At 58.7% G+C, this 25,437-nt stretch overlaps 8 protein-coding genes across 8 annotated transcripts; 2 read left to right on the forward strand and 6 right to left on the reverse strand.

Moving 5' to 3' along the window:
- Window positions 1-1,985: 1,985 nt before the first annotated feature.
- VTJ83DRAFT_4618 (uncharacterized protein) lies at window positions 1,986-5,018 on the forward strand (the record flags this gene model as incomplete). The annotated part of the gene is made up of 2 exons (XM_071011127.1): window positions 1,986-3,903; window positions 3,958-5,018. 2 exons carry the CDS (start codon window positions 1,986-1,988, stop codon window positions 5,016-5,018), a joined length of 2,979 nt encoding a protein of 992 aa, XP_070866068.1.
- A 754-nt stretch (window positions 5,019-5,772) lies between these two features.
- On the reverse strand, window positions 5,773-8,520 carry VTJ83DRAFT_4619 (uncharacterized protein; the record flags this gene model as incomplete). The annotated part of the gene is made up of 2 exons (XM_071011128.1): window positions 5,773-6,211; window positions 6,293-8,520. The coding sequence occupies 2 exons, from the start codon at window positions 8,518-8,520 to the stop codon at window positions 5,773-5,775; spliced, it is 2,667 nt and encodes an 888-aa protein (XP_070866069.1).
- Window positions 8,521-9,808: 1,288 nt separating this feature from the next.
- VTJ83DRAFT_4620 (uncharacterized protein) lies at window positions 9,809-10,407 on the forward strand (the record flags this gene model as incomplete). Its single annotated transcript, XM_071011130.1, has 3 exons — window positions 9,809-9,935; window positions 10,080-10,194; window positions 10,368-10,407. The coding sequence occupies 3 exons, from the start codon at window positions 9,809-9,811 to the stop codon at window positions 10,405-10,407; spliced, it is 282 nt and encodes a 93-aa protein (XP_070866070.1).
- A 555-nt stretch (window positions 10,408-10,962) lies between these two features.
- VTJ83DRAFT_4621 (uncharacterized protein) lies at window positions 10,963-12,422 on the reverse strand (the record flags this gene model as incomplete). Its single annotated transcript, XM_071011131.1, has 3 exons — window positions 10,963-11,732; window positions 11,810-12,230; window positions 12,357-12,422. The coding sequence occupies 3 exons, from the start codon at window positions 12,420-12,422 to the stop codon at window positions 10,963-10,965; spliced, it is 1,257 nt and encodes a 418-aa protein (XP_070866071.1).
- A 917-nt stretch (window positions 12,423-13,339) lies between these two features.
- Window positions 13,340-14,500, reverse strand: VTJ83DRAFT_4622 (uncharacterized protein; the record flags this gene model as incomplete). Its single annotated transcript, XM_071011132.1, has 4 exons — window positions 13,340-13,456; window positions 13,522-14,075; window positions 14,160-14,250; window positions 14,432-14,500. 4 exons carry the CDS (start codon window positions 14,498-14,500, stop codon window positions 13,340-13,342), a joined length of 831 nt encoding a protein of 276 aa, XP_070866072.1.
- Window positions 14,501-15,742: 1,242 nt separating this feature from the next.
- Window positions 15,743-16,990, reverse strand: VTJ83DRAFT_4623 (uncharacterized protein; the record flags this gene model as incomplete). Its single annotated transcript, XM_071011133.1, has 1 exon — window positions 15,743-16,990. The coding sequence occupies one exon, from the start codon at window positions 16,988-16,990 to the stop codon at window positions 15,743-15,745; it is 1,248 nt and encodes a 415-aa protein (XP_070866073.1).
- A 4,091-nt stretch (window positions 16,991-21,081) lies between these two features.
- Window positions 21,082-21,897, reverse strand: VTJ83DRAFT_4624 (uncharacterized protein; the record flags this gene model as incomplete). Its single annotated transcript, XM_071011134.1, has 2 exons — window positions 21,082-21,142; window positions 21,218-21,897. 2 exons carry the CDS (start codon window positions 21,895-21,897, stop codon window positions 21,082-21,084), a joined length of 741 nt encoding a protein of 246 aa, XP_070866074.1.
- A 1,815-nt stretch (window positions 21,898-23,712) lies between these two features.
- Window positions 23,713-24,836, reverse strand: VTJ83DRAFT_4625 (uncharacterized protein; the record flags this gene model as incomplete). Its single annotated transcript, XM_071011135.1, has 5 exons — window positions 23,713-23,797; window positions 24,013-24,344; window positions 24,421-24,624; window positions 24,690-24,707; window positions 24,792-24,836. 5 exons carry the CDS (start codon window positions 24,834-24,836, stop codon window positions 23,713-23,715), a joined length of 684 nt encoding a protein of 227 aa, XP_070866075.1.
- Window positions 24,837-25,437: the final 601 nt, after the last annotated feature.

The raw sequence follows: 25,437 nt of genomic DNA on the forward strand, positions 1-25,437 counted from the left end.
AAGGAAAACAAGGGGGTTGTTCTGACGCTGCGAGCGGCCCCCATGCCTCGGGCAGGGCTGGTGTACTCCCTCTGGCGTTCCACGACCATACAGATCACATTGCGCACATTGACAAAGACGGTTGTCACCCCCCAGGCTGGCTGTCTCCTTTTTTCCGAGCCGGGGAAATCGGAGCAAGATTCCGGCTCTCTTTGACCAAGTGCCCAATGCACAGGCAAGGCCTTATACCTAGTTATGCTAACACGGGCAAGTACGGTCCTGAGAGGCAGATCGAGCGAGACACCTCCCAAGCAGTGTCGGGGGCCTAGCCAGGCCTCACGTCAAGACGGAGCGTCAAGCTCGAGGTGGTAGAGCACGTACACGGTAGTTAGAAGATTGATGGCCATGACGTCAGTCACCTGTGGGAGTGGCCATCCACGCCTTGCGTTGTGACGATTGTGGCTGGCAAGCTAAACGATCCGGGGATGCTACCGTCAACATCAGCTAGCTTCCGCGGATCGGGGGAGTCCTGGTCGGGATGCTATGTACTACTACACAGTACATACAGCATGCCGGATGGCGGCTCTTGGCTGGTGCTGAAGTCCTGATATGCTGACAGGGTTCGGACAGGAAATGACTGGAGGACGAAACAGGCCTGGGCCCAGGAGTTCGGGTCGGGGGAATGTTCTCAGTGGAGTTCCACGCGCTGACTCCCCCAAAGGAGCTTGGGATGTCATGGAGCGGAGGAGAAGCCAAGGATGATGGAACTGATGGAACTGAGACGGGGTGGGGGGTGAGACCCACACCACGGGCCGCTGGGTCGGCAACGACCATCTGATTGGGTCATGGGGAGTAGCATGGCCCCACATGTAAGGGGTGGCTCTCAGGGGTATCGATCAAAAGGAACACGGACCAACCCATTCCCGTCCTATGACAGACGAGAGGGCCCATGCGCCCTTCACCATTTCCCGCAGTCACACCTCACGTTGAGATTCGTCGGTTGCCAATTGATCCCAGCTTGTTAGTTATCGCTTCAGTTCACGGACACCCACCCACCCAGCCAGGGACACGGGCAGAGAGAGACGCAAGAGAGCCCAGGGCAGACAGACAGCCCATGCAGGCGTCGGAGGGGTGGGGGAGAACCTACCGTAGGTAGGTACACAGTAGTTACCCTCAGGTCGGCTTGTGCTTGTGCTTTCGGCGCGCGACGACTCCCTCCCTCGGACGCGGGACTTCCAGCTTGTCAGCAAACCCTCTCTTCCCGTCCCGTCCTACGCTTTGCTTTCTTTCCATTTGCCTTCTCCCCACTCATTTTGCTTTTCGTTTCCTCGCGCCTGCTCCACTCTGGCTCATCAGCCAACCCCAGTCTTTTCCCTGTCCCGGTTGCACTCTCGCCTCGCCGTGCGCTGCATCTGCTTGCATCTGCATCTGCATTTCCCCACCGCGCTCCGAGGTCGATCTTCTCGTCCTTGCTTTGCGGCTTCAATGGCTTGTTGACCTTGTTTTCTTCTTCTTCTTTCCCTTGATATTTTTTTTTTTTTTGCTCCTTTGGCCAAACTCCCAAACAGACCAAATCTCTTTGTCGTGTTGCTACCTTCTCCTTGGCCCCGCGCCGCCTCCAACCGACGGCGCTCAGACCTGATCGATCAACCTCGCCGTTTCGGTTCTGGGCCACAACCCCCTCGCTCGACGCCAGGACCTCCGCGATGCAGGCTTGAGCTTCTGCAGGAGTCGGACTAGTCCCGATCATCTCCAGCACACCCCATACACCGCATGCTCCAAGGCACGCGCCGATCGTGAGGAGTCGATCCTGCCTGGAGGCTCGGACAAGTCGCGTGTTGGCCGAGAGGAGGCTTCGCCCCCCCCTGAGCTCTCCGCCCACCCTTCGCTTCCGCGCGTGCTCGGCCGTTCCTGGGCGCGCACCGCAGAAGTCAAGGTTAGGTTAGGGAATCGCCTGCATCCATATTATCCGTGCCGCGCCACCGGCGCCCGTCCCGACCGTCACCATGGACCAGTCTTCCCTGTTCCCCCCAGCCGCCGTTGCCCCGCCTCCGATTCCTCGAAGGTCCTCCGAGCGAACCCGGGACCGTGTCCGAGACCCGGAGCTGTCCCCCAACCGCCGCACCCCGCGTCACCCTTCCAAGCCCAAGGATTCCTCGGCCGACGAGGACGTCTTTGCGAACTGGGCCGCCTTCACCGATAACAACCGCCGGCCGCAGACCCGAGACGACGACCAGCTTGCTCCGCTCCCTCCGGCCTCCCCCGAGGTTATCTCGTCGCTCATCACATCACTGTCATCCATCTCGAGGCCCGTCAGCAACCACTTTGACGGTCCCTCCTATCTCAGCCCCGCCTCCCTGGCCCCGAGCGGCCTCCAAAGCCCGCTCAGCCTTTCGGTTCCCGGTTCCCCCACCGGTGGCTCTTTCGGCGTAGACTACGGAGCCTACAATCAGCCCGTGCTGCTGACCCAGCTACCCGAGGAGAATGACCCTCTAGACGAGCTCCCTGCCAGCCCCCCGGTCGTCCGGACCTCCAAGGCGCCGAGCGGCCTGTCTCCCCTAACCGCCCCCAGGTCTCCGAGGAGCCCGAGCGGTCGAGACTCGGGGCTCAAGGGCATCATCTCGCGGAGGAGCAGCGGCGGCATCTCGCGGCCCTCCAGCAGGGGGTCTTTCACGTCTGCAGCGGAGAGCATCGGCAAGCCCAGCATCGAACGCGGCTCGGAGCCTGTGTCTCCTAGGCCCGAAGCTGCCCACACCTTGAGGAAGCAGCCTTCCCTGGATACCTGGGCGGCGAAGAGCTCCAGCCGCCCGCGTGGCTTGAAGTACATGAGCAGCAGAGAAAAGCTGCGCGACAAGGAGACTGAAAAGAAACGCGCCAGCAACGGCGCTGGGTCCTCCAACCGGCTGAGCGCCGCGAGCGGGCCCACCACCCCGCGCCTTGATCCGCTATCCGCCGACTCCGTCATTGACGAGGAGCCGGGCTCCGGCTTTGACCTGGGCATTGGGCCAGCCAGCCCCGGTGACACGATGGCCGACCCGCGCTTGATTCCCGCGAGGGAGTCGTCTCTGAGGAAGACGCCGAGCAACGCGAGGCGGTCGTCGCGCCGCACATCGAGGACTTCGAAGCGTGACAGCGATTACGGTGCCATCCCGGAGATCGAGGAACAGGCCCCCGGCACCCGCACGTCCCGGCACAGCGACCTGCACAAGCGCCGTCATTCCGGCCAGAAGAGATCCCAGGGCCTGGATCCTCTGCAGCTGACGTCGAATCTGCCGCCTGACGGGCCGGCCTCGCTGAGCAAGTCGGCCACAAGCCCCTCCACCCCTGCAATCGCCATGTTCCCGGACGACATCGACGAGGGAGCTCCGTCCCCCGCCGTGGCGCAGAGCAGGCGGCGAGATCGTGAAGTGAGCGCCGAGTATCGCCGGCGCCCCGGTCGCCTCACACCGGATCCCTTCGGTGGATACGTCAGCGAAGGTGGCGGCACGTCGCTCAAGGTAAAGCGCAGCAGCTCCAAGCTGAAGCGCCTGTCAGGCGCGGGCGGTGCCTTGTCCGACAGCGGAGCCGACCATCCGCGCTCCCCTGGGGCTCGCAAGAGCAGCGACCACCCGCACGTCGCGTATGAGCGGCCTCAGAGCGCCGATAGCATCGACGATGCTGTTGAGAGCTACCTGTGCAGCCCCCGACTCAGCCAGAAGATCCGACATCCACAGACCGGCCGCGTCATCAGCTTCAGCGAGGTGGGCGACCCGAACGGGAGCGCCGTTTTCTGTTGCGTGGGCATGGGCCTGACGAGGTACATTACGGCTTTCTACGACGAGCTGGCCCTGACGCTGAAGCTTCGCCTCATCACCCCTGATCGCCCCGGCGTGGGCGACAGCGAGCCATATGCCGATGGTACAACAACGCCCCTCAGCTGGCCTGGTATGTAGTGCGCCTCCTCCCCTGGTTTCATCTCGGTTGCTAACTTGAAGGCAGACGATGTGTACGCCATCTGCCAGGCCCTGAAAATCACAAAGTTCTCCATCCTGGCCCACTCGGCCGGCGCCATCTACGCTCTGGCCACGGCCCTGCGCATGCCCCAGCACATCCGCGGCAGGATACACCTGCTGGCTCCCTGGATCCCCCCCTCTCAAATGAATGTGTTTGGCGCCAGCGACAAGACGCCGCTTCCGCCGACCAACGCGATTCCCACCAGCCAAAAGATCCTGCGCGCGCTCCCAACGCCCATTTTGAAGGCGGCGAACAGCAGCTTCATGACAGCCACGAGCTCCAGCATCACGAGCTCTCTTCCCAAGCAGAAACGTGTCAAGCGCGACAAGAAGGCGGCTAGCCACAAGGAAAACAAGGACCAACCGAAGAGCATGTTCCACGCCGCCCTCGAAGACCAGGAAAACCAGGCCCAAGGAGGCAACGCCGCCAACTACCCCACCTTCCCTGACGCCGACGAGGATATGGACCGCATCCGCCCCGAGGCCAACGGCGCCTCCAGCACAGGCCCCGCGCTCAGCAGCCACAACGGAATCGGCCATCGCCACCGTCGCTCCAACTCCACCACGACAAACCACCAGAGCGGCTACCGCCGTCAATCAGACGTGCTCTCCACCACCGGCATTCTTGCCCATTCCCGCGCCGAAGCCGACCGCGAGAGGCAGGAGCTGTATGACAACCGCCTGACGCACGCCATTTGGAACCTCGCCACTACGGGCGCGAACCCCGCCGTTGACCTGCTCGTCTGCCTCGAGAGAAGACACACGATCGGGTTCCGATACGTCGACATCACCCGCCCGGTCGTGATCCACCATGGTAGCAGGGATACGCGAGTGCCGGTGGACAACGTGCGATGGTTGGGCAAGACGATGCGGCGCTGCGAGGTGCGCGTCTTGGAAGGGGAAGGGCATGGGCTGATGGCCAGCGCCCAGGTGATGGGCAACGTCCTGATGGAGATCAGCAAGGAGTGGGAGGAGTGGTCGAGGGTGACGGGTGCGACGAAGAGGGAGCAAGAGAGGGGGAGGCGGGGGACGATTGGGCAGCGGTAAGGTGATTTAACGGATCATCTATTCAGGGAATACCGGCGGGAGATTTTTGGAGAGGGTTTCACGATATCATGTTTTAATACTGACTATTAATATCTCTGTATTTTTTTTTTTTTGGGGGGGGGGTTTCCTTTTTACATTCTTTACGGGAGACCAGGTATATCTAGACGGAGTCGGGAATCCTTGTTCGGGACGTCTTCTCAGTTCTTGTCGCCACCCCACCTCCATCTACTACGGGCGAGGTAACCCATTCTTAGATTTCATGGCGCTTTTCATATGACTCTATCTTTTCATGGGTAGTCCCGCGCGAATGACGTTCCGATGCAGCTCCTCGGCCGCTTGTTTCTCGCGCCTTTCTTCCTGTTGTCTGCTAATCTCACCGGGCGTTTGTCTAAGCAGTCAGATAGGTCGGTCCACGCGAACAGAGAAAAAAGGTGATGCTTTTATTCTATAATTTGCTGTATCTGTGCCTGAGAGATGGCTCAGCCCCGGTCCTGGACTCTACGCCTCCTAGATTTCCAGAATGTGTACACCAACAAACTCCGATTGCTCAAGAAACCCCAGGATAAACATATGCCGGATATTGACGTGTGCTGTCCGGTCTACATGGACGCTGCCCCCGAGTCCTGCTTCCTCTCGTTGCGTAAAGTCATGGTACGTTCGTACGTGGATTCCCGTCACAGCGAACCCGCCCCAGGTCCAAGGGTTGGTTCCTTTTCCCTTTCTCATCCCCCTAAGCGCTCAAGCTGCTGGAAGTTCACCATCCCTTCTTCGCCTGGAACCACTCGACTGCTTGCATGCCGGTCTTGACGCGCATCCCCAGCCGCGCGTCCAGCACGAACCCATCCGTCTTTGCCGCGCGGTCGAGGTGCTGTTGGCATTCCTGCGCTTTTGCGCGGCGGAAGGAGGTGATTGGACTCTCCGCTGCGCCGGCGTCGGCGGCGGCGGTTTCTGCATCGGCCTTTGGCTTTTCGGCCTTGTGCTTCTTGGTTTTGCTCTCCTTCGTTTGCCCCGTGGCCGTCGACGAGGTCTCCGCGCTGTCGGTGCTTTTGGTAATGACAGACGCCGATGGCGAAGAGGCTTCGCGTTGCGGCCACAGAGCAGGGTCGCAGACGGCCTGCCAGGCGAGAGCGGCGAGCTCGTAGTGCGCGGCGGAGACGCAGTAGTCGTCGCGCGTCGGGCCCTTGAAGTGGGATCTGAGCAAAGCCGTCAGCTATTAGTCCGCAAAGGCGCCGTCGCCACGTCTTTGTGCGCGCAGAAAATGGCGGGAAGCTCACCTATCCAGCGCCAACACCCCCTCCGCCAACGCCTGCGCCTCCTCGCGCTCGCCCATCTGCCTCGCCAACGCAGCATCCGCCAGCGCTTGCAGCGCCGCTTCGTCCTTCTCCTTCTCACGGACATGCTCCACGGCGCTCTTGGGCGCCGTGCACCGGTCCCAAGCAAGCAGGCGCCTCGCCCTGGCTAGCTGCTCGGTGGACATGCGCTTGCTCCCGTTCCAGAGGTAGACCATCTCCATGGCCGGGCTGGCCATGACCGCGTCGACGAGATCCAGCGGCCCGGCCTTTTCCGACTGCGGCGCCGCCGAGGCGGCCGCGGCAGCGCGGTCTTCCCACTTCTGGAGCTTGCGACAGACGAACACTTCGAACGGCAGCTGCCGAGCCATGAAGCGCTTCTTGCCTGCCACGCGGGTGACCTGGCGGAGGAACTCGTCCGCGGCGCGCTTGTGCTGGAGGGCCTTCTTGTGCAGGACGTCCAGGTCGCCCTTCTCGGAAGCCTCTGCTGCCCTCTCGGCCTTCCGTACGCTTTCGACAGCATCCCTGTACATCTCCACCTCGGCCGCCCCCGCCATGTAGTAGTACAGCGCATGGCTCCAGTTGTTCAGCTCAATGCACCTCAGAAACCCGTCGCGCATGGCGGGCCAGTCCATGGCGAAGAGCGCGCACATGCTCATCTCGAAGCTGTTCAGCGCGGCGACCTGTACCATGCGGCATCCGCTCTGGTTCTCGGCGAGCAGCGCCATGGCGTCGTTGAGCCGGCGATCGTTGGCGTCCATACGGGCCTCCTCGAGGCGCCAGAGCGGGGAGGCTGGGTAGCGCTGGCGCATGGTGGCGAGGAGGGCGACGCATTTGGCGAGCGGGTAGCCGATGCCTTCGTGGCTGTCCTCGCGGGCGACACCACTGCCGTCGTCGTCGTCGTCGTCGTCAGGGTCGTGGTCGGGAGGGAGGATATCCGCCATGGCCAGAAAGGTGTTGTAGTAGTTCAGCAGCACCAGCCCCGCCAAGGCGCCGTTGATGTTATCGAACTTGGTCGCCTGCCAGAGCATGCGCAGGCCGCGGTCGCGGTCGCCCTTGAAGCCGATGATGGAGAGCAGGCGGGAGAGCGCCGGAGGGACCATGGAGAGGAGCAAGAGCAAGATGCCGAAGCACATGTTGGCACCGCTGTGTACGAAGACGTCGATGGTGGTGGTGAAGAGGGACTCGTCGGCGCCGCTTGGGTTGAGGGCGTCGAAGGACGGATGGGCGTTGGGGATTGGTGGTTCGTTGGCAGGTGAGATGGTGAGGTTGGGAAGCCGTTGGTCGATGGCCGCCGTGTCCTGTGTCTCCACAGAGGCCTTGCCGTCGGCGAGGGACGCCGTCTTTGATACGCCGTCACCATTCACCGGCCTAGTGGTGCTGTCTGTTTCGCGTTGGAACTCCCGGGCCATCTCCTCCTCGAGGTCGGCAAACTCGGACTCGTCAAAGCTCCCCGGCATGAGGTCCTCCGAGAAGCTCGGCCTTCTCGGGGATGGCGCCCTTTTTGCATGCCCTTTGCCAATCGATTCTAGATGCCTCTCTTCTGCTTGCATGATGGTATCGAGCGTCACGTAAGCCTTGCGCAGCTTGTAGAACCCCTGAAGGGCCTCGGTGAGCGTCTCGTGCATGACGCCCACCACGGCACCCATGAGTTGGGCCTCGGCGTTGACGAGGGCAAACTCCGACCCGGGCGGGTATATCGCGGAGCCGCTGCCTTTGGCCCCGGCCGCCTGGGGGCCAGGAGTCGCCGGTTTGCTGGAGTACCAGTAGCCGCCGCCGGACGCCGCGCCGTTGGCCGTCTTCTCTGCCTCCTTCTGCGCCTTTTTCATGTCATTCCAGGCCCTGGTTTCCGTTTCGTTGAGACGGTTTGCCGCCTCGGCCATGGCGTCCTTCTCGAACCCCAAGACGCTGCGCATGAAGGTGGTGACGCCGAGGCCGAGGCTGTGAAAAGCCGAGGCGTCTTGGCGCAGACGGAGGACGGATTCGGCGCCGTCGATGTCGTCGTTCATGATGCGGGCAGCGGCGGCCATGGCATCTTCGATATCGCGGGCCTCGCGTTCCGCGGGGGGCGTGGCCGGTCGTGATTTGTCTTTGGCATGCTGGAGGTTCGAGGTGCTGGCGTTGGGGCTTTGTTTCGGGGTAACGTCTTTGGAGGAGACCTTGGAGCTAGCGGTGGTGGAGGAGCCGCGGAGCCACGAGCGGAGGCCCGACATGGCTTAGACGATGACGGCGCCGGGAGGAGGCCGGGCGGGTGCGAAGAAATGGGAGGGAGCGGAGGCGAGGTGAAGCCGGAGAAACGATGACGTCGCAATGCAAACCCGTGCAGCGATCATGAGGCCCGGGAAAAGAAAAAGAGAGAGAAAAAGGATCAACATGAACGATGCAAGAATCGGAGCGAGGTACGGCGAGTCGGCAACCCCGGCATCAAATCCTGTGGACGACTCCGCGAGACCGAATTGCTGGGGCCGCGGAGGGCCGGGGGGGTTTTCCAGGTTCCAGGGCGGAGCTCCCGACTAGGTAGCCAGCACGGATCCCTGCCGGTCGCCGCTGGGGCTGCTGTCAGTGTCAGCACCTCTGCCACGGGAGTGCGGGACTTGGACAGTCTGGTTCGGGGGGGTGGAGGAGGGCGAGAGGGGCCGGCCCGGCCGCCGGGACAGGCGAGGGTTAAGGTGCCCAGAAGAAACAAAGAAAACCCCGACGAAAAAAGAGTAGACGTTGCTATCCTCCGGTCTTGATGCCCCGCAAGGGTTTCCAAGAGCCGCCGGGCACTGTACCACGCCTACACAGTAGTTGGCATGTCCCGTCAGAGCTGCATCTGAAAGCGAAGCGTAGTACGGAGTACGGAGGACGAAGCATGTACATAATGGCACAGGAAAAGAAGTGCAAACGCGGGGAGGAAACGAACTTCCCACCCCCCCAAGCAAGGATGACAAGACATGACGCGGTGATACCCTCCACGAATACACAGGAACCCCTCGAACGGTAGACTAGGTTGAATGGGACCAGAGAGGCACAGCTGAGGAGCGAGGCGGCCAGTGGAACGGGCGAAAAGGGAGACAACACGGCCCAGGGAAAAAGGCAGGCTCGCTGGGTGGGGGGTGGGGCTGACCTAACTAACGTTAACTACCTGACAGGGACAGCAAACGGCTGCCCCACCATTTCTGGCCCGTGCGTTTCCATAACGATCCAGCCGACCGCCGTCGCAGCCTGGGGGGGAGCTGCCTCAAGCAACCCATCAGCTGCGAAACCCGCAGGCCAACCAACCAAGACCAAACAACATCCCCATCAACCACTTTTCGCTTCGACGCTCAGCAGCACCAAGTTGTTACGAGCCACCGACATCTCTTGATCTCCCGCCGCCATTGAACCGTCGACCGTGACCCGTGGCCCAGCCCGACCCATCTCCCACCGCCCTCCCCTTCCACCATTCGCCCTCCCCCCCCTTCTCTCCCTCTCTCCCACCGACATCCACATCCACATCCATATCCACATCCGCCCATCATGGCCTCACAAAAGAAGGACGACAAGCCCACCGCCGAGACCAAGCCCGAGGCCCAGGCCGCCGAGCAGCAGCAAAAACCCGCCATCCTGGAAGAGGACGACGAGTTTGAGGACTTCCCCGTGGAAGGTCGGTTCTGCTCCTCCTGTTCCCCTTGTGAACATGTCCCGGGACGGCGCTGGTCAAGCCCCGCGGAATCGATGGATTCTCTAAAGTGCATATTATACGCTCGAGCACGGACGGCTGGCTGACCAGACCCATGGTGAGATGCAGACTGGGACCAGGAAGAGACCGAGGCCGGCGCCGGCGCCGGCGGCGCGACGCAGCACCTGTGGGAGGAGTCGTGGGACGACGATGACACGAGCGACGATTTTTCGACGCAACTTAGGTGCGTTCCGGTTCCTTTCTCTTTTTTCTTGTTTGATTTTCCCCCGTTATCACAACCCGCGCATGGCCTTCCTTCCCATCTCGCTTCCCCCCTCTGGCTTGAAGCCCAACCACCGAGACCGCCATTCCTAAAGACTCAAGGACACCTTGCTGACATGACGCCTGCGTTTCCAGGGAGGAGCTGAAGAAAGTCGAGGCGGCGAGGAAGCGGTAATTACGGCGAGGACATGTAAGATGCGCAGCGAGGAGAAGAAGGGGTTGCTGGCGGCAGCAGCCGAAGCAGCAGCAACAGCAGCAGCAGCATACGGGTTAGCACGAGGTTCGGTGTAACGACACATATCATCAGGACAGACATAACAGGTCAATACTCAACCAAACGGCCTTCGATGTGATGCCAGGCGTCTTGCCCGAGTCCCTGATGTACCATGGATGCTACGCTTCCCAATGGGGCATGGATACGCGATGCATTATTATTGTCTACACTGCTAGAGACAATGCACACTACTAGACAACGCGACGGGCAACAGGCAACGGGCAACAGGCAACGGGCAACGGGCAACGGGCAACGGGCAACGGGCAACGGGCAACAGGCAACAGGCAACGTGCCATGTCCCACCAGCAGCGAGTACAAACACGACCCCAACAAACCCCAACAGACAGAGTACGTGCCTGGTGCGGTATCAGAATGTCGTCATCATTCACAACATTGTCTTGCTATCTCATGTTACCAACCACCGCTCACAACCAGACAAAAAGAGTCAAACGCCACCTACTGGCGCTCGCTCAGCGCAACCACACCCGGCAGGGCCTTGCCCTCGAGCAGCTCCAAGCTCGCGCCGCCGCCCGTCGAGACATGGCTCAGCTTGTCTTCGACGCCGTACTTGGCCGCCACCGTGGCCGTGTCGCCGCCGCCGATGATCACAATCTTGCCGCTCTGCGCCGCCGCGACGGCCGCGTCCAGCGTCGCCTTGGTGCCGTGCGCGAACTTGTCAAACTCAAACACGCCGGCCGGGCCGTTCCACAGGATGGTCTGGGCCTCGTCGATGGCCTCCTTGTAGAGCTTGATGCTCTCCTCGCCGCAGTCGAGGCCCATCCAGCCGTCGGGGATGCCCTCCTTGTCGGTGGCCTTGCCCGTGTTGGCGTCCTTGTCGAACTTGTCGGCCGTGATGAAGTCGGTGGGCAGGACGAGCTTGACGTTGTTGCGCTGCGCCTTGGCCACCAGGTCGGGCACCGTCTTGGAGCCGGCCTCGTCGAAGAGGGACGTGCCGATGGCCATGTTGTCGAGCGTCTTCTTGAAGGTGAAGGCCATGCCGCCGCAGATGATGAGCGTGTTGACCTTGTCGAGGAGGTTGTCGATGAGCTGGATCTTGTCCGACACCTTGGCGCCGCCGAGGATAGCCAGGAAGGGGCGCTTGGGCGCCTCGAGCGCCTGCGCGAAGTAGTCAAGCTCCTTCTTCATGAGGAAGCCGGCCGCCTTCTGGGGGAGGTCAACGCCCACCATGGACGAGTGGGCGCGGTGGGCCGTGCCGAAGGCGTCGTCTGGGTTGGTGTCATGTTAGCCGGTGAGAGCTTTGGGCCGAGAGAGAGCAAAGACGCGAAAAGAAGGTGGTACGAACTGATGTAAACATCGCCAAGCTTGGTCAAGCCCTTGCGGAACTCCTCCACCTTGGCCTTGTCGGCCTTGATCTTGTTGCCCTCGGCATCGGTGCCCTTGCCCTCCTCCTCAATGTGGAAGCGCAGGTTCTCGAGCAGGACAACGTCGCCATTGTCCGCCTTGGCGACGATCTCCTCCACCTCGGGGCCCACGCAGTCCGGCGCGAAGGTCACGCTCTTGCCCAGCAGCTTCTCGAGCTCGGGCACGACGGGCTTGAGCGAGTACTTGGGGTTGACCTTGCCATCCGGGCGGCCCAGGTGCGACATGAGCACCACGGCCTTGGCCCCATGGTCGATGGCGTACTTGATGGTGGGGACGGCGCCGACGATGCGCTGCGGGTTGGTCACATTCTTGTCGGCATCGAGGGGGACGTTGAAGTCGACCTGCAGAAGAATGACGAGACCCGGTCAGCCACTTCCATGACGGATTCCACCGAGATGCGCAACGAAAAAAAACAGCAGCAAGCAACGGCACTTGGGACGAGACGACGAGATGACGGGGGAACCTACGCGGATCAGGACCCGCTTGCCCTTGAGGTCCACGTCCTCGATGGAGAGCTTGTTGGCAAGAGACATCTTGATGACGGTCAATGGGGACGAATGTGGGAGAGACAGCTTGGGTGGACGAGGGGTCACAGGATTTTCCAAGGGAGACGGCCGAAAAGCGGGAAGCCTTTTAAAACAACGCAGAGGTCCAGGGGTCGCGAGGGAGCTGAGGTGATCCCGCGGGATGGAGGGGTAGAGGGGTAAGGTAACCTTTGCGGGTTGGGGGTTGACAGGGTGTGGAGCCGTCCCGCTTGGCCTCTGACGTCGGCCCAGGGTTAGCTGATTTCACGACGGTCAGGCCAGTTGCCATTGACCACCAAGAGACAATTGGACTTGCTCGAGGGACATGAAATGCCGATTTCCTGCCGCTTGCGGGGCTCGATCAGCTCACCGAAAATGCAATTGATGCCGTTTCGCGACTTCGACGGCCCTCTGAGATACGGACAGCCGCGTCTCCAGACTTCGGTGGCTTGGCAGGGAACCGACCTAGAGGATCGGCAGCCAGTTCTCCGAACTTCGGCTTACTTCCATTCTGCTGCTCGGAGGCTGGCGGAGGCAACCGGAGCTGGCCACACCGACGATTCTCTGACAAGTAATCATTGCATATTTTCCCATGGTTTCCAGGTGCATCTTGGTCTACAAGTGCACGCTAGGAACTGTACTCTGTTTCCAAAGGAGCCGAAGTCTCACGGCAGGGGGGGGGGGGGGGGGTTAGAACCAAAGAACTGACGGAAAAGAAAACGACGACCGGCCCCCCCCCCTCCAAAAACAATACGCCTAACTCCGTGCTCCATGATCCTTCACCATGCCGGTATAGGATGTGTCAAGACCCCCCGGACACTACTACCCCAACGATGAAATGCACCGCCCAGCTAGACCCACGAGCATTTCCCATGAGCAGCCTGTGTACAGCCTCCATCCCGTTGCCTGGAGTCTAGCGCCGCCCCTCAGGGCAGCCGCATATCTGCCCGCCGGGCAATGCGCCGCGTCTCTTGGGCATTTTCAGCCGCGTTGGTCAGCGAGAGGAACGCGGTCCATGCGATGCCGACCGTCGAGACAAAAGGCTACCAAGCACAGTCGCAGGTCAGATCCTCGCATCACCAGCGGAGAAACGTTGGACAGAACTCACCAGCTGGAACTGCACCGGCATCAGCCGGAAGTTGACGAGCTGCACGGCTGGCCACAGCACGTAGTTCGCCTGTAGCGTCGGCACGTACATGTCGCGCATCTTATGGAGGATCGCCGTCTTTCCACCGCCCTCAGCCAGGGTCATGGCCGTGAAGAAGCAAGCCAGGCCAAATGGGGCAAACATGAGCTGGTCAAAGGCCACTCTCTTCACCACGGGCAGGAACGCGGCGGGCTTGCCCAGCGGGAAAGCCTTTTCAAGGAACTTGAACCACCGGAACTGCAGGGGTGCCATGCAAAAGCCATAGGCCATAAACCGGGCCAGACGCTCAAAGTCAAAGGGCGGCGGCAGCGACGTGGACTCCGGGATCAGCTCGCGGTCGGTGAAGGGGTTCTTGCGATCGAGCTCGTGGATCTCGATGGCAAGGGCGTCTTCTCTGGGGTCGAGCCGGCCTCCGGGGCGCTTGCGCAGGGCGCGCTCGCGGACGGCCGTGATGGTTTGCGCTACTGTGTCGGCGATACCGCCAAGGACGGCGTTCGACACCATCATGGTGAGGACTGTGAAGCAAGGTTCCGGTTAGAACGCGGGAAAACGTGGCCATGAATCGTCCGGGCGGGCTCGGCCCAGGAGTGTGCACGTACTAGGGCGTTCATCGTAGTAGGCGTTGAAGCGGCTCGTGAGCCGCGCGAAGAGTGCCATCTCGATCAAGAGGATGATGGCATGCACTAGCGGCTGGCGACGACGCATCATGGTCAGCTTGGGTATCCTGGAGAGTAATAAGCCTGTATACAGGATACACCGAGCCAAACTGGCGACCAGAACAGACGCATGGGGATTGTGGTGATGATTGTGGTCGTTATCGAGGTCGGTTGAGGCCACACGGAAAGTGGGGAGATAAGAGGCCGGAACTCACGCTCTTGTCATTGATGGATGTGCTGTTGAGAAATTGGACGAAACGGCGACGATACAGCTCCAAGGTCATGATGGACGAGAGCCCAGGGCAACGTCCTCGCACTATAAAGATGGTTGAGGACCCTGATATGGGTCAACCCGCGGGCAAAGAAATCCAGAGAAAGGCCCCCCCCCCCGGCCTCTTGCTTCCTTGGTCGCTGTTCTATGACGACACGTCGCGCAGGGGTGTCCTCGGCCCGGCGATCGTGATTGGAACAATCATGCGCTAGCGGCAATTCGTTGGGTCCACAAGGCTGCCGTTTCGCCTCGTGGGTTGGCCTGGCCCGCTGTGTGCTGCTCTGGAGGAATGAGGGTCGATGAGAAGCGATGGGATAGGGTGCAGCAGGGTTCAAGATGTAATTGGTATGATGGTACATATGTGCAAAGGATGAAGTGACGGGAAGATGAGGAACAGTCTTGGGCGATTGCTTTGAGCCAAGCTGCCCCATGTCAGTCGGCCAATGGCATGGACTGCCTCCGGCGAAAAGCTGCGTCTGTTCGCTGCCGGCCCGACCTACGGGCCGTTTTCGATCCGAGTGGGTCTTGGCATCGAAACACCGGAAGCGTTCGCCTCTCTCCGCGACTTCCTTCCTACCCCCCTCCTTTTTCTACACAACGGCCACTACAAATCTCTGTCGACATTTCACTTTGACCTACGGGGGATCCTATGGTCAGTCGGAATTTGGCTCGTTTCCCCTATTTCTGTCACGCAGTTGTCCGATGTTCCATGCCATCATCCGACGTTAGCACATCTGGGCCAAGCGGAGCCCTGCCAACAGACAACGAACGATACTCGGGAACAGAACAACAAGCCGGAAAGTGTAGTTTTCAAGGCCGAAGATGCCCAGTTAACCCACCATCTGCTGTTGCCAATGGCCCCTGGAACTGCGTGCCGCAAAGACTCGGGTTCAGCCCTGTTCAAAGGAACGGATACGCTTATGTCGTGGACGGCTTCCTGCCTCCCTACTTTTCGATACACCAGTGTGACAACGACAATGAGCGACATTTGGCTACCACGGGAAGAGACAACGGCGTCGGATTGCACCGATGCCATACGTTGACAGAGCCACCTTATCGGTCTATTCACCCATCTTTCTCTAAAAAACAAAGAAAAGGAAAACCCTTGCACCGAAATCATGGATACACCGGATATACCAAAGTCCCAATTTGACACCAGAAAATGCCTTTCTCGCCCGCACGCTCCGCCAAACGCAACCAATACCCCGTTCCCAACCCGATTTTCTCCAAAGCCGAAACGTTGAAGCCGACCTGTCTACGCGTACCGCTCCGTAGGCATTTCGACGGGACCTTGCCCTGCACCGCCGCCCGCATACATCCCCGGATAGCCCGCTCCTTGCTGTTGCGGTGGTTGCCAACCCTGCGGATAATACGAGGGCGGCGGCAGCGGTTGCTGCTGGCCCTGGTTCCCAAACTCCCTCGGGCCCGCGAACATCTCCGCCCGCTGGCTTTCCGGCCCCGGTGCTTCGAACCGCTCGTGGCCCTGGCCCATCTCCGCGACACCGCCCACGCCAGGGACGAAGTAGTGAGGGAAGGGCTTCATCTCCCCCGCCTGGCTGCTCACGCTGGGATCGCTCATCGGCTGGTAAGGGCCCGTGTAGTACGTCGAAGGGCTGGACATGGCGTCGGGAGGATTTGCTGGCCCTGGCTGGTAGGCAACGTGATCCTGCCGCCGCTTGCGCCATACGAAGAACGCCGCGCCCAAGATGAGAAGAAGGAAGGCTGCCGTGCCTATGGCTATTCCCGCGACTGCGCCCGTTGAGAGCCCCGCCCCGGTGTTTGCGGCAGGGTTGCTGTTGTCAGGCTGCTGGATCTGGCCGTTGCTCGGGGCATCGGAAGCGGCGGCATCAGAGGCCTCGCCGGGCGTGGTGGTGCGGGAACTGGACTGTCCAGAAGACGATCTTGACGACGACGAGGAGGATGTGGTTGTTGTGGGGGAGGTGGTGGTCGTTGTCCTATCCGGCAGGTCGGACTCCTTGAACGCCAGCTGGATCATGGGCGCAAACAGGTTCAACGACGTGACGAACTCGTTTGGGATGGTGGTGAGGCCCAAGCCGGCGAACGACCCGCTCTGGCACGATGCGGTCGAGACTACATCTTCCGTGACGTGCGAGATGCACGTCTGCCCGTTGAGGTTCCAGCAGTTGAAGCCCGTCGGGCAACACCCGACAAACGTTTCCCCGGGTTCCATCTTGAACTGCACCCGCCACTGCGATTTACCACCTTCTACTGCCGTGCAGGCCGTCCTGTACCCTGCCGGGCAGTTCAGGCCGGGCGAGTAGAAGCCGCCTCCGCTAAATGACGGCGCAAAATTCGCCCCTTCCGTCCCCGGCGGCCAGCATCCTGTATGGTCCCTCGGTCCCTTCGACGAGCATGTTTGCCCCCACCAGGCGACGTTATTCTTCCGCCCCAAACCGATCGCTGTCGTGCAATACTCTGGCGGCGTGAAGACGGTGGTGAGGTCACCGATGATGAACCGTTCCCTGTCTGTGAGGGTCGCCATGTCGTCGGTTGCGCCTGTCGGACTTGTATGGACTGGTTGCCTGCCCGCTTGCCTTTGGAGGGTGTCCGCCGTGCTGCTTGTCGTGTCAAGTGCCTTTCAAGTTCGCTCCGGGGAAGAATGTGTCGACAGCAGCCTTTGCCGCGGCACGTCGTCGATGCGCTCGTAGAAAAAACGACAGGCAAACAGGAGAGAACGAGCACAAGCGGTCCGTGGAGGTGGGAGCGGCCGGGTTTTGGGTCTGCATCAGCCCGCGAGGCAGGGTCACAGCGCGGAAGGCCTGACATCCCGAATCCTCGTGCCGCAGATGACCCTGTGGAGCAGAGCGGCCGACCGGTCCCAAACGGGCAGTACGGGCCGGGGTTAAGCTTAAGGAGCTGCGGTGTGTCTGAGCCGCCGCCCGTCGCGCTAGGGACCAGCTGCGTGGCCGGCTGCCCTTCCGGTCGTCAAGGTTTGCAGATTTGACAGCCACAGTCCCCTGGAGGACCAGGGGGGGATGGCGTTTGACCATGGCCAAGCGTCCAATAGACCACACGCTTGTGAGGGAGGGGCCGAGCATTAGAGTGGCTGCCTGGGATCGGGATCTCCCACCACACGTCTCAAAGCTTATTCCCCGATCGCTGTGGTCGTGAACCACTGGACCATCAAGTCCCCATCCGGCAGGGTCTGGTTTCTGCAGTGGAGCCCCGTGGCTGTGAGCATCTGTCCCGGTCCCAAGAAGAAACTATAATTAGGTAACTATCCTCCCATAGCTGCTCTCCATCATTCTCTAAACTATTTGCACCAGTTAGGGCTTTTCATCGCCAGCCTAGCGACGCAGGAGATAGGTGCCTGAGCATATAGTAGTCTTATTCTCTCTGCCTGGTACATCCGAGCAAGCGCCGCTCGCGGGGGCTGGAAACGCTCTTCATCTACGGCACGGACATGTGCCCAAAATCTGCCTACACTCCGGGCAATCAGGGAGGACTGCAAGGCCGTGGCACGACGGGCCCGTGGCGTATCACAACTGAGCCATTTGTCTCTTTCCCCTGTCTCTGGTCCGCTGTAGCATTGTGGGCGATGTGGATCAAATGAGGTCTGCTGGCTTGGCAGGAACAATAAGGTTATTGTTCAGTGGTAACATTGCGTCTTCTGGGACATTCCTCCGACCTGTGGACTGCGCCGCTGCGATGAAACGGCACCGGCGACGGATGGCAGGGGAATTGTTTTCCCTTGGAGGTATAGTACTTCGTCCACCAAGATTCTGAACCGCTGGCTTGCGAGAGGTCAATTCCCGAGCTCGAGCCCATGCTTGAGGACAGGGACTTTTACGGTTGCAGCCATGCTGACGTGAGACGCTAAGCTTCACGGGACGCGGGAGCACCCCTGGATCGACTCTTTCCTGGCATGGCGCGGTCTTTTCATTAATTAGGCCGAGCCAGCGGGAACGTTTTCCACTCCCGACTAGTTAACTACCAGTTAGGTACAGAACCACCTTTGGACACCCATGGTGGGGTATAATATAGATGGGACAACAACTGTCCCAACCTACCGTCTGCATTAGGGCACAACTCTACAGCTCTGGAAGCCAGTGTCATCAATAGTATATCGTTATCCTCGGGATCTAGCGACCGGTAAATAGGTCCATTCTCTATGAGCCTGCACTTTAGGGCCCTAGCAATAGGTCCCATCCGACCGTCGGCTTGACCATCATGTCCTGGCTTTGTTACCGTCTATATTCTTTTGTCCAGTGCTCTGCTCCAATCCACCGGAAGGGACAAAAGGCGGGATGATACTGAGGAAATTGAATTCCGATCTGCGCTGCATGCGTGGCCCATTGTCCAGCACAACCGTCCTCTTAAATCTGGGCGATCACCGTCTTAATGGAAACTATGCCTCCTTCGCGGTCACGATTCCCCGACCATCGGCGATTCATTGCCCACGGCTAGAAGGCCCTGAAGGTGTTGCTTCCCAATGTACGGAGGAAGTCACCAACCCATGACTTGATGGCTTCGACAACCTTCTCGGCAGCACCGGACAGGCCAAAGTTGACAGGTAAGCACACCGTCGGCAATCTTCTGGCCTAATGTGGCGAGGACAGAGAGCACGCTGGTCTCCACGAAGCGATGATGGAACGGCTTGCGCTCTTTGTCGTGGTAGACAACAAAGCTGTGAGGCACCGCTTCTGTCCTCTTGGCCAAATTGGAACCTACGGTCGACCGTGAACCGGTAGCTAGGCCTCTGATTCACGTCAGCTGGGGCGGCGTAAATGAAGAGAAAGGGAACTGAACTCACCGCTCAGCACCAAAGCGGCGATCTTGCTGATGTGATCTGGGTTGCCTGCGGTCCTCGGGTGGTAATACTCGGCGGCAACAAAGAAAATAACCCTCGTTGTTGTTGGTCAAGTTGTGGGCATCGAGAGGGTAGTAGCTGCTCTGGCGGGGAAGATTGTCTTAGGCCCACCTGCTGACGATGACAGCATGAACAGCACCATCGAAGAGATCGATGGCGAGTTCGTGGCCGAGTTCAACCGGGCAAGCTGGGGCCCGTGCCAGCTCGGCCGGGGTAGCTGTGGTCATGCTAGCTTCAGCTGGGGCAACCAAGGTAGACGCTGTAGTGCTATGACTTGGAATTTATCGGAAGGTGTGGTGTTGAGCAGTTTGTATAAAGCCACGCGATGTTGGTTGGGTTATTGTGATATTAATGGGAGGAGTACGATGGGAGGTTTCACTGGACGCGGCTCCGTCTTTGTAAACTCTTTGGGTTGTTGATATTCCCCTTGGCCCTTGACTCTCCTGTTTTCCACCAGAGCCTTCCGCCAGTCCCTGAAGGTCTACTCACCGTTGCTAAGAGGTTGCTATGCCGATGTTGTCGCTCAATGGTGCGGATCCCCCGCAGCGACCCTGGAGCCATTTCAGCTCCCCACAAACTCCCATCATCGCCATCATCATCGTCATCATCATCATCATCATCATCAGTTCGCCTCATATGATTCCAAGACCCTTATTTGAACGTATACGCTAACTAACCTCATGACTCCCCTGTACGGTGATTAGCATACAGCAACTCGGGAAGGAGGCATGTTCAGAACCCTATCAGCTCCCCCCTTACTCAACGGCCCAACTCCGTAGATACTCCCATCACTTTACCTCCACTATGTCTTGATGGATGAATCTGTTTGAGACGTGTTTGCAGGATGCTACTGGGATCCCGCTCAGGATTTTGTCCTCCATGCTAAAGATGCCATGGGTCGCCGAGAGCAGCGTGGTGTGGTGAGAAGATGAGAGCAGGAGACACATCACAACGTAGATGGGTTCTTGCTCGTCATATCGGTCCTTGCCCTCCACAGCCCAGGTGCCTCTGCTTGAAAGAATTCAGCTCAATTAACCGGATTAATTGAACCAAGGGAGCTCCCTTGTCAGGGGTTCTCAACACAAAGGTACGTAGCAGGGTGGTTGAAATCCGGCGTTGAATCCATCCTGACCCACTCTCCACGAGACTCCCAGGTAGCAGCCGAGGGAGACGCAGCCGCAGAGCAAGCAGTGGAACCAGATGCATCGTGGTCGTGTCTTCGTCTGACGTGATGACTTCGAAAAGATCACGAAAGGGCCGGCAGGGACAATCAGGCGAGGGATGCGAGTTGTTGCGGAAAACAGAGCGAAGTTGCAATCTCTCAAGGTCCGTAACTGATCTCATGTAACCATCCCTGTCTCGCCCGTCGTTTCCGTCGTACCACCACCTGCCATCCGTTGTTGTGTCGGGCCCAGAAGATACTGTCATCAGCGTTGTCTATGATGTAATTACTCCAACATTAATTCATTGATCTCCTTGGAGAAAGGGGCTCGTATCCCATCACAAAACCAGCACAGTCCTATCTACATCCGGTGACCATGGCTCAATCGCACTGCAGCCTGCGCATCCTTCCTCTTAATAATACCGTCTTTGACACGGCGCAAGGATAGCAGGGACGGTGTAAGTTATGAGCTGAGAAATACCGCGAGGCCACCATTCGTTCGAGGTATGAGCGTGGCTACCGTAAGCCCAACATCGTCGATTTGGTGCTAGGAAGCCGTAGAATGCGGGGATCGGGGTCGTTATCTCTCGTTTGTACATAATTACCGAGTGGGAAACTGGGTGCTGAGAAAGATTCCGATTTGACATATCCCGGATTGATGGCTGGCAACATGAAGACCGTGCGTTTCAGCTGTTACACACTCCGATAAGAACTGTCTGAACCTCGAGTCGCCTTACTTGAGCGTAGAAGAGTTTGATGATCTCAGGATTCCTTCAGGGTCGGCGAACGGTGAGAACCTCAACGAGCTTTTATATTCGGACTCGAGCGCGCCCGTTGACGTTCCTGTTACTGCCGCCGATAGTGACGATGACGAAGGTAATGTGATGACGGATGGCGACTGTTTCATGGGGCCTTCCAGGACCGTTGAGGTGATAGGCAACCGTTGCTGCACCGCCGACCAGGTCAACGCATCGTTCCAGCACGTCTCCAACTCCGCCCGCGGCGTCCCGCCTAATTCGACCGGCTTCTCGATGGCTTCTAGCTCCTTTGGCACCACCATCCCGCTCAACTCGTGGGCGACTCTGCTTCCTTCCAGCTCCGGTCGCTTGCCAAGGCCATCCTCGAACTCGTCGTAGGGACCGGTGGTGTCGTCGCTTGCGGCTCCTGCTGCTTCCGCCTCGGCCTCTTCAGCCTCCTGTTTCCTCTTTTTCCGCGCAAGTAGATGCTTCCTCAGAAACCATCCGCCCACGGCAATCAATATGCACCCGGCGAAGACCGTGACGCCGATGGTGGCTTGGATGTCGCTGCTGATACTCGCACTCGTATCTGTTGTATCTTCTGTGCGAGGCCAAATGTAGGCGGCTATGTTCTGGATGGCGGGGGCGTCGGCGTCGGCGATAACGTTCAATGGTGGCATGGTGAAGGAGAAACAAGAGAGCGGCAGGGTCCAGGGAAGGCCTGGTTAACGAGCGGCGTCCGAACTACCTACATTGACACAAATAACCCCAGAAAACGCGTGGAACCACCAACAACAGATGTGTGGAAGAAGTTGTAGAGCAGAAAGAGATGAGGGGGATGCTCTCAAAACCGTCTCCTGCAAGCAGGCTGCGTGCGCAAGTACGCACACCATTACAAAGCATGTGCTACACAAGACTGACAGACAGCCTGATCAGCCAGGGGTTCGAAAAAGCTCACCGATTCTGGCCCACGCCGGCGGGGCCGTACTATCGGGGGGAAAACATGCACCTGCGGCGCATATAAAACCTCTCCTTGATTGGATGGCATATCCTCCTGTACCAGGTACCAGTGCTTGACGCTCCCATCCCGCGACCAAGATTACACCAACAGGCAAGCAGTCCAGTCCAACGCAGCTGCGCGCTACTTGGCGACGGAACCGTCCCGATCACTCGGGCCATCGAGTTCTTCGGTCGTTGCGGTCGGCAAGTTTGCACTCGTTGGCCTGCTCCGCAGGTTGCACGGGACGGGAGCGCTGCAGGAGCCGTTCCCAATGCTGATGAAAACGTCTCTACAATCCTGCATCTCGTTGCCACGCGGCTATTACCTTTTGTAGTTTGTCGACATGGATTGGACAAAGTAAAGGGCTTGATACGGTCGTAGCTGCTCCCCGACAACCGGTCAACTGCTACAGCATGAGGTTGTTAGACTCATCAAGGAGTGGCTCGGAGCGTCTGGGTGATGGATTGAAATGCGAGATCAGTGCCTCCATACGATCGCCTCATCTCCGCAGCAGCGCTTGATTCGCCATTTCTCGAGTGTTTCGAAACTGGCTCGGGCAGTCTTCGATGGCAGCTAATGGCAATCTTTAACGTTTCTCCCAGGACTCCAGAGCGCGACGGCATTACAATGAGCTTACAATGCATTATGTTCGCTCCAAGGAGCAATGCTTCCCAATTGTCGGTCCCGGGCTCTTAACCCCACGCTGTTTTGACGGGAAAGTTCTGGGCGTTATCCGACCATTCTTCTTCCTCCTCCTTCGACCATTTCAGAGGCGGCCAACCCCCTAGCAGCACAGTTACGTATTGAGAATCGGCTGGGTACCGGTTACAATTGCATGATGTGCCAGTCTAAGAAGCTAAGGGCTGCAATCACCGTCTGGGTTCGGCTTGGTTGGTCGGCCTCATTCATTATTTAGGGTAGACTTTGGTCGCGGGCAGAGCCGAAAATGTCGCGGAACCACGTTTCCGTTAGGAACATGAATTGATCCGTGACTATATGTAGTAGCTGTTAACAGAGGAGCTGCGTAGTGTACTTTGACAGATCTGACATTTGGCGCTCTGTTAGTGGCTGGGGACTGTGTCATCATTGGGTCTGAGTACCTACCTACATACTGTAGTACGTGTAGTCTAGTTATCGAGTGGAGCTTCATACTTATAGTACTGCCCCTGAAAGTCCAAATGTCGGTATAGCTTGTCTTGGTGTTATCTCTATAACGTGAGGGAAACAGTAACCGTCCGGACGACGGTATCTAAGCCCGTGTCAGTTTGTACGTTACTAGACGTAGCTCCAGCTCACTTCGTGGCCGTAGAGGTTGGGCAGCCCGGACAAGGGTTGGATCTCGGGGCCCAAGCGAGTGACGTCTTAAGGGGGTTCAGAGAGCGAAGTGGAGAGCAGTTTGGCTTGGGAAACCCGGACTTTTAACTTTCAGCGATGTGTTAAACGAAAATGGCAAAGGTATCTTCCCCATCACAATATTAGAACCGGAGACCGGCCATCAACTTGACCGCTCCGACGACATGATCCACCGGTCCTTAGCCTCACACCGTCCGGGACCGTCTCCCTGGATGCCGTCTGAAACACTGACGTTGATGAGGGCATGTCATGCAACGCGATCGATTCTATACCGGTCGATCCCACCGTCCGATCCTGAACCTCCCTCTGAACGGCACCATCCCCTGTAGGTACCTCTGGCTTCCTCCGGCTTCCATCCTTTTGTTCTCTGGTCGTCGTCCACGTCTCCCTAACCCATGGCCAAAAGTTGTAATACCCCCCACACGCAAACACTCCCAACCACAGCGCCAACTCCACCCCGTAAATTGCCATGCCCATCACGTCCAACTTGGGCTGAAAGAAGATCGAGACCAAGGAAAACAGGTCGCCCGCCGCGTCGATGGCAACAAACAGGAACGAGATGCCACGGACCGTTCGGTGAACCCAGATGTCCCAGTAGTGACAAAGGACACCGGCTGCAAGAAGGGCAGCAGCAAGCACGGCCATGAGGGTGCGCGGCCAGGCGAGGTCGCTCGAAACGAGTAGGCGGAGAATGAGGATCAGGGCGGCTTGGATGGTGGCCATGGAAAAGAGGATAGGTAGGGTGATAAGGATACACCGTGAAATGGGCCAGTTCTGTGAGCGATTAGACTTTTGGATAATAATTATTGTAATTTTGTAAATGGGCGTTGCAGGTGTCATGGTTGGCTACCCTCTGATAGTAGTAACATTGGATCCAAGTCGCCATGCTGAGGGCCGTGAGGATCTGGGGCTGAATACGCAGAGCAATGTTGAAGTTTTCAACGATATTGTAGACACCAAGCGGCACGCCGGCCCACGCCCAGAGCATCATCATTGACGGCTGCAAGCCGGTCGCATGGTGGCGGCGATAGTTGATAACGATTTGGGGTATGAGCTGAGATCGTGAGTGTAAGAGGATGCAATCGGGGTATACGAGTTTGGTTCTTGGTATACACCCACCTGCACTGACCAGCACACCTGCGGTAGGTTGTTAAAAGGGTGAGACTTGTCACATTTCATCACCAGATGGCGGGAGGTTAGGCTTGTTTATTATGTACTCACTGCACCAAGCGTGCCAAGGATGTTGGCCGCAATGGGCACATCCATCCCGTGATGAGACTTGAGACTACTGTAGCTGAATCAGGTGGATGAAAGCAATATTAAGTGCATTGTGAAGGGGACCATATGAGTTATGAGGAATGATGGATGGTTGGCTGAGGTGTTTTCGTTTGGTTGATGAGTTCACAATGCGCTTGTAACGCCGGCTTAGTCATACAACGAATCACAGCTTCCCGTTATGTTCTGGGATATTGGCTGGCTTGTTTTCCCAGTTTTCCGCATAACCTTCATAGGGGGTTTTATCTTTCTTTTCTTGATTGCTTTGTTCCGTGCTTGTTTACGGGTCGTTCTTCTCGACATTGGCTTCAGTTTTCTTACTCTCCATGTCCTCATAGAGCTTTCCACGTATTGGTCCATCTTGCAGCTCGATCCTGCGAGGCATTTGGCTGCAATTTTACTGAGATCTTGTTGGCCTAAACCCAAAGTTGGTCTGCACATGCCCGACATTGACGGTTTCGCGCTATGACACCAATTGGCGGAGGCGACCGTCGCAGGAGCGTTTTACCATCCAAACCAAGTGACGTTGCAATCAAAAGCCCTGTGGAGTCGTCAACATGCCTCGGAGATTGCATGTTGATATTTCGGTCTT

The sequence above is a fragment of the Remersonia thermophila genome, chromosome 4 (genome assembly GCF_042764415.1).
Source record: "Remersonia thermophila strain ATCC 22073 chromosome 4, whole genome shotgun sequence".
NCBI lineage: Eukaryota > Fungi > Ascomycota > Sordariomycetes > Sordariales > Chaetomiaceae > Remersonia > Remersonia thermophila.